Source organism: Scylla paramamosain, chromosome 37 (genome assembly GCF_035594125.1).
Source record: "Scylla paramamosain isolate STU-SP2022 chromosome 37, ASM3559412v1, whole genome shotgun sequence".
Taxonomy (NCBI): Eukaryota; Metazoa; Arthropoda; class Malacostraca; order Decapoda; family Portunidae; genus Scylla; species Scylla paramamosain.
In genome coordinates this window covers 1,797,501-1,805,000 of record NC_087187.1, presented here as the reverse complement: position 1 = coordinate 1,805,000, position 7,500 = coordinate 1,797,501, and the positions used below count along the sequence as shown (strand labels likewise).

The 7,500-nt window shown below is 50.8% G+C and overlaps 1 protein-coding gene across 2 annotated transcripts in view; it reads left to right on the top strand.

The window, feature by feature from the left end:
* LOC135091312 (carbohydrate sulfotransferase 3-like) overlaps window positions 1-3,425 on the top strand; it is a 6,634-nt gene extending 3,209 nt beyond the window's left edge. Inside the window, exon 2 of one of the 2 annotated variants that reach the window (XM_063988826.1) lies at window positions 1,981-3,425. In XM_063988826.1, the coding sequence (XP_063844896.1) occupies window positions 1,981-2,987 (1,007 nt within the window). In that variant the 3' untranslated portion in view covers window positions 2,988-3,425. The remainder of the gene's footprint in view (window positions 1-1,980) is intronic. The other variant, XM_063988827.1, reaches the window with a different exon arrangement.
* Window positions 3,426-7,500: the final 4,075 nt, after the last annotated feature.

Genomic DNA, 7,500 nt, shown 5'->3' with positions numbered 1-7,500 from the left:
GATGCTTACACCTGCAGAACTGTTGATATTTTATTTATTTGTTTATTTTATTTTATTTATTTATTTACTTTTTAACTGACGAACCAAGGAATTTATTTGCAGTCGAGTCTTGAAGCTATGGAATTAATTAAACCGAGACGTGAACGAACTGCACCACCATAGAGACATTTAAAAGCCATCTTGATAAATAGTTTCCCTCTAATTTCCAGCAGTCATTATTTCCTAGAGATTGGTTTCCTTGCTCCTGCTTGCATGTATCTCATTTTTATCAATTTTCCTTCTTTCATTTAAAATTTCTTTCGGATTTGTTTCTTCAACCCTGTAAGGTATTTGCTTCCCACCTGTTTCCTGTACGGGTAATGGCAGAGGGAGTGAAGGGTGTGGAGGGAGCCTTCTGTTTTGTTGTCTTTTTCTTCCGCTATCACTTTGCTAGGTCTTTGGTCAGGTCACCTCGTGAGGACCGCAAGGTGTGTTGTGACCTGTGTATCTATGTAACCCTGTGTCACTTCTGTGTGTTGCCATCATTTCCTCATTAGTTGTTACCTCATTCCTTCCCCTGCCTTAACAAACTTGCAGACTCGTAGATTTTCCCCTCCCTCCCTCCCTCCCTCCCTCTCACACACACAACTGACACAATCTCACAATCATAACGCAACTCCTCTCCTTGTACTAAGCTGCTTGACATGTCCTGCTTCAGAGAGAGAGAGAGAGAGAGAGAGAGAGAGAGAGAGAGAGAGAGAGAGAGAGAGAGACTAGAACGAGAAAACCTCATCAATGATTATATCATTTTATACATATTCACACTGCACACCTGCGCACACACACACACACCTGTTCCTCGCCTCAATTTATTTCAACTCCGGTGATTAAGATGTATCTAAGTATATATGGCCGCTTTTTAACGCGCACCTGACCACCTACCTCACTGCTCGCTCGCCCCGTCCACCTGCACCTGGCCATCACACCTGTCGGCACATGTCATTCCCACAAATCAGGTATTACCATTAGTCTTGCTTGGAAGAGGTGAAGTTTTAATGATTATACTTTGGCATATCCATCAATGCTGTGTTCTCCATTTTCTTTTTATTTTTTTCCCTTTTTTTATGTAAGAGGGACTGGCCAAGGACAACGAAGGAACAAAGTTAAAGGCTCACGGAACAGCACGCCTTGGGAATGCTTGAAAGACGTAGGGTTAGGTTAGGTTGGGTTTCTGCTGCGTTAGGTTAGGTTGGGTTGGGTTCCTGCTACGTTAGGTTAGGTTAGCAGGTTGCCAGAGAGCGATCATGCACCTTTAGTATCCGTGATGACACCAGCTGCACCGCCACCACCACCACCGCCGCCGCCACCACCACCACCAGTTTTGTACAACTCACCATCATACTCTTTTCATACTTAATTCTTCGTTCGTCTGTCTGTACCTAGTTTAGTTTTTTTTTCTTATTTCAGTTCCTTCATCCACCTTTCCCTATTCTTTTCGTAGTTATTTATCACTTCGTTTAGTATCGTTCCGTCTCGCCGCTTGTAGTCTTAGCTTGGTAACTCACCATGCTTTAGTCAGTCACGTGACATCAAGACCTTTGCGTCTAATCGCTTTAATTTTTCACTAGGTGATCATCAGGCGCCAAGCTTGTGTGGTGTCAGCTGTGTGACGTGATGCCTTTGCTTGTTGTCGTTGTCTGCTTAGTGTGTGTTGTCATGGCAGATTGATGTGTGCTGTCATGGCACATTGAATCCAGCCCTTTTCTTCCAATCAGCGAGGTTAATCAGCGCTGGGTCTCCTTGGTAATTGGACCGCCAGGAAGCACCACGAGTTGTGTGTGTGTGTGTGTGTGTGTGTGTGTGTGTGTTTGTGTGTGTGTGTGTGTGTGTGTGTGGAAGGAAGAGTAGAGGGACAGTAGGGTGTTAACCTAATGGTGGAGGACAAGGTCATGGCATGACAAGCAGGTGAAGGTAAGATTTGCTGAGCCTCGTTTCTGACAGACAGCAAGGCAGCAGGCCGGACGCCGCACCCACTCTTGGACGCCCACACTCAGGGAGAGACGCTGACGGGGGAGGAACCATCAAACGACAGAGGGCCTGCCGCTGGGCCCCTCGTGGTGCTGTTGCTGAGCTCCATGCCTCGCAGCGGCTCCACGCTGCTCACTGACCTGCTCGGCAAGATCCAGGACTCCGTGGCGGTGTTTGAGCCGCTGTGGCTCATCGAGAAGACCGAGTGTTTCAAAGACGAGGCGTGCATTCAGCGATACTTGGGGGAGATTTTCTCCTGCACCTTCAGTGATGACTTCGAGAACTGGCTCAAGGGGAAGGGTCTGTTTTTCCAGTACTTTAATGAACAGGCGCGGAAGTGCCTTGCTCAGAAGGGAAAGGAGAAAGATGCCTGCTTGAAGGCCATGAACCTGCGGGCGCTGTGCGCGGCGACGTCCGTGGTAGTGGTGAAGGTGGTGCGCGCCAGGATGGCGTGGCTGCACAACATGCTCGAGGACTCGCTCATCAACCTGAAGGTGCTGCAGCTGACGCGGGACCCGCGGGCCTCCCTCAGGTCCATCGCCACCTTCGGGTGGGACAGCAACCCCCCCTCGCGGTGCGCGGAGCTCGAGGACGACCTGCTGACGTACGAGAGGATGCGGCAGGCGTTCCCCGACAAGGTGCTGCAGGTGCACTACGAGCGGCTGTGCCTGCACCCCACGGAGGTCACCAAGGACATGTTCCGCTTCCTGCTGGACAACGCCACGCTGCCCGCCGCCGTCACCGCCTACGTGCAGCAGCACCTGCTCAGCGGCACCAGCAAGAAGGGCACCATGACCACCTTCAAGAACAGCTCGGAGGAGTTCCAGGCGTGGCGCTTCAAGATAAAGGAGAAGCAGCTCATGGCCATCGAGGCTGAGCCCGCGTGCCAGCGCGCCATCCGCCACATGGGGCACGCCACCTTCGGGTCGGAGGCGTCAGCCAGGAACACCTCCCTGCCACTCATACTCAACGCCACCTAGATGCGCCAGTCCCTCCCGCCCATTCGCCACCTCGTCCTCGTCGTCACCGCACACCGCCGCCTCCTGATGGTGGAGACCACCGCGCCTACACCTATGCTGATGTGCTGGGTCTGCTTGGTAATTGGACCGCCAGGAGGCACCACGGGTTGTGTGTGTGTGTGTGTGTGTGTGTGACCACTGTCTTGTAGATCACGTGCTGGATTCGTGATCACCAATTCCCAAAGAAAGCTGAGAGGTCATGTTGTTCGATGTTCGAACAAAGCCGAGATTCTTCAGAGAGAGAGAGAGAGAGAGAGAGAGAGAGAGAGAGAGAGAGAGAGAGAGAGAGAGAGAGAGAGAGAGAGAGAGAGAGTATATTCGCACCAGACACCTGCGTCTACACCGATATGTCTTCTAATTAAGCTCAACTTCATCAGTAATTAAAACTTTTGAATATATCTTTCCATTCTTTGTACACCTGTCCACCACTACCACCACCACCACCACCACTACCACCACATTTCCTGTTTCCCTTCTCGCTCACCTCACCACCACACCTGCTCTCACCATAATCACTCACCACCACACCTTCTCATCACCACTAATTCAGCTTACGTGTAACCACCACCACCACCACCACACTGGGTTAGCGCCCCCTCACCTGTGCATAGGGAAGGAGAGGTAGTGACATGCACCTGCCGCTAATTAGACAGGAATACAAGTACATTTACAACTGATCCCTCCCTTGAGCATTTGTTTGTTTGTTTGTTTGTTTTAGTGTAATATTTTTTTTTTGGTATATTTCTTGTGTGTTGTTTACGTGAGTTATTTTTATTGTTTCTTTGTTTTATGTTTTTGTTTTCTTTGTTTCGGTCCTTTTTTATTTTTATTGACCTTTTCAGTTCTTTGTATTTCTTTATGTATCGTTTTTTTTTTTTTTTTTTTTTTTTTTGCGTCATTTATTGCAGTCATGTTTTCTGTAGTCCGCAGTGAGTCATGCGTGATTGGAAATGCTCGCGAAGATTGACCACACGTGGTGAGCGTGACTGGAGGGCAGGTGTGGGTGTAACAATGTGACGCTGCCCCGGTGCTGCTGCGGGCCGTGCTGCGTGCTGCATGTGGCGGAGCAGCTGGGCAGGGCAGGTTCAGGAGGTAGCCTGGGTGTGTGTGGAGCAGCAGAGTAAGCCAGCACTGCGTGGGGCGGGGAGACTCTGGTGTGTGTGTGTGTGTGTGTGTGTGTGTGTGTGTGTGTGTGTGTGTGTGTGCGTGCGTGCGTGCAGGGGCAGTGTCAGGATTGAGGACAAGGCGGATAGTGAGTGGCGGGGAGGCAGCACCACAAGGAATGGTCAAGGTAAGACTTGCTGAGCCTCGTTTCCGACAGACTGCGACGCGGAGGGGTGGGCGCCACTTGCACTCCGGGACATTCAGGGAGAGGCGCTGACGGAGAAGGAACTGTCGATCACCAGCGGGTCTCCCATGGGGCCCCTCGTGGTGCTGGTGGTGAGCTCCATGCCTCGCAGCGGCTCCACGCTGCTCACTGACCTGCTCTCCAAAATTGAGGACTCGGTGGCGGTGTTTGAGCCCCTGTGGCTCATCGAGAAGACCGAGTGTTTCAAAGACGAGGCGTGCATTCAGCGATACTTGGCGGAGGTTTTCTCCTGCACCTTCAGTGATGACTTCGAGAACTGGCTCAAGGGGAAGGGTCTGTTTTTCCCAGTACTTTAATGAACAGGCGCGGAAGTGCCTTGCTCAGAAGGGAAAGGAGAAAGATGCCTGCTTGAAGGCCATGAACCTGCGGGCGCTGTGCGCGGCGACGCCCGTGCTGGTGGTGAAGGTGGTGCGCGCCAGGGCTGGCGTGGCTGCACAACATGCTCGAGGACTCGCTCATCAACCTGAAGGTGCTGCACCTGACGCGGGACCCGCGGGCCTCCCTCAGGTCCATCGCCACCTTCGGGTGGGACAGCAACCCCCACTCGCGGTGCGCGGAGCTCGAGGACGACCTGCTGACGTACGAGAGGATGCGGCAGGCGTTCCCCCGACAAGGTGCTGCAGGTGCACTACGAGCGGCTGTGCCTGCACCCCACGGAGGTCACCAAGGACATGTTCCGCTTCCTGCTGGACAACGCCACGCTGCCCGCCGCCGTCACCGCCTACGTGCAGCAGCACCTGCTCAGCGGCACCAGCAAGAAGGGCACCATGACCACCTTCAAGAACAGCTCGGAGGAGTTCCAGGCGTGGCGCTTCAAGATAAAGGAGAAGCAGCTCATGGCCATCGAGGCTGAGCCCGCGTGCCAGCGCGCCATCCGCCACATGGGGCACGCCACCTTCGGGTCGGAGGCATCAGCCAGGAACACCTCCCTGCCACTCATACTCAACGCCACCTAGCTCTATCCATTCACTGCCTCCCCACCCCACCCCACCACCCTCAAGTACACTCTCTGACACCTCAAGAACCAACTCTCTCTCTCTCTCTCTCTCTCTCTCTCTCTCTCTCTCTCTCTCTCTCTCTCTCTCTCTCTCTCTCTCTCTCTCTCTCTCACCAAATTTTTTTAAGGTGTACATTGAGTGATAAACTGACTCACTCAATGATTTATTTAAGGCGCCACAACACGTGGTAGTAGTAGTAGTAGTAGTAGTAGTAGTAGTAGTAGTAGTAGTAGTAGTAATAGTAGTAGTAGTAGTAGTGGTACTAGTAGTAGCAGTAGTAGTAGTAGTAGTAGTAGTAGTAGTAGTAGTACGTTCAAAGATGGAGGAGGGGAGGAGGAAATGCTCTTATCACCTGCGCGCAAAGGGATATTTTTATTACACACGAGAGAGAGAGAGAGAGAGAGAGAGAGAGAGAGAGAGAGAGAGAGAGAGAGAGAGAGAGAGAGAGAGAGAGAGTGAGTGAGTGAGTGTGTGTGTGTGCGTTTGTGTGGTCTCTATCAGTATGTATGATTACAGATTGATAGAGAGATAAACTGTAAGAGAGGACTACGACCTCTCTCTCTCTCTCTCTCTCTCTCTCTCTCTCTCTCTCTCTCTCTCTCTCTCTCTCTCTCTCTCTCTCTCTCTCTCTCTCTCTCTCTCTGGTATGTTATCGCTGTATTGTTTTCTTGCCACCACCACCACCACCACCACCACCAAACCCCCTGGTCTTCTAAAGTTTACCATAAAATCATTTTCTTTGAGAGAGAGACACCAAAGAAAATTTTTTGTATGGTTAACCTTAAACTTTTCTTTCGTATGACTAGATAGATAGATAGATAGATGGATAGATACATACTTACATTCATACGTGGGTAAATAGATAGATAAATTGTGTCGAAGGAATGACAGAGAGAGAGAGAGAGAGAGAGAGAGAGAGAGAGAGAGAGAGAGAGAGAGAGAGAGAGAGAGAGAGAGAGAGAGATTATCTTTCATATACTCAAAAAATCTCTCATTTACTTAATTCTTACCTTATTAAATCCTCTCTCTCTCTCTCTCTCTCTCTCTCTCTCTCTCTCTCTCTCTCTCTCTCTCTCTCTCTCTCTCTCTCTCTCTCTCTCTCAATTCTTTCGTTTCCTTGTCTTCCTCCTCCTCCTCCTCCTCCTCCTCCTCCTCTTCCTCCTCCTCCTCCTCCTCCTCCTCCTCCTCCTCCTCCTCCTCCTCCTCAGCACCCGCGCCACGTCCCGCTGGGTACAACAATGCCTGGCGTGAACCGTGTGAGGGTTGTCCAATATCTATACTGTCACAAGGTGCATCCCAATTCTCTCTCTCTCTCTCTCTCTCTCTCTCTCTCTCTCTCTCTCTCTCTCTCTCTCTCTCTCTCTCTCTCTTTGCTCTAGTCTGTGTTTTTTTCTGATTTTCACTCCACAAAACACCATTAAAGAGAAAAGGAGAAGAAGAGGAAATGAGAGATGAGAGAGAGAGAGAGAGAGAGAAAGGGAAAGAGAGGGTAGGGGGGTAGGGGGAAACTCCATGATAGGCACCCGTGGGAGTACGCTCTGGGGAAATCTTTGGTGGCGTGGGAAACAGTCTGGGGGGATGGGAGAGGAAGAGGTGGGGGGGATGAGGGGAAAATGGGAGAAGGGGAGAAGGGATGGGGAGGAAAATGGAAAAGGGGGAGAGGTTGAAGTTCCCTGTTTTCTCTCTCTCTCTCTCTCTCTCTCTCTCTCTCTCTCTCTCTCTCTCTCTCTCTCTCTCTCTCTCTCTCTCTCTCTCTCTCTCTCTCTCTCTCTCTCTCTCTCTCTCCATACATACGGATACAAGAGAGAGAGAGAGAGAGAGAGAGAGAGAGAGAGAGAGAGAGAGAGAGAGAGAGAGAGAGAGAGAGAGAGAGAGAGAGAGAGAGTATGATTGAAAGGGGTGAAGGGAGAGAAAAGAGAGGGAGGGGAAAGGAGAGCGTGAGATGCATGGAAACAAGGGGTGGAAGAGGGGAAGAAGAGGAAGAAGGAAGGAAGGAGGGAGGGAAGAAAATATGTAATACCTACAAGTGGAAGAAAACGGAGAGAGGAAGGAAGAACTGAAGAATATTGTGTGGAAGAGATGTATATTACCTCCTCCTCCTCCTCCT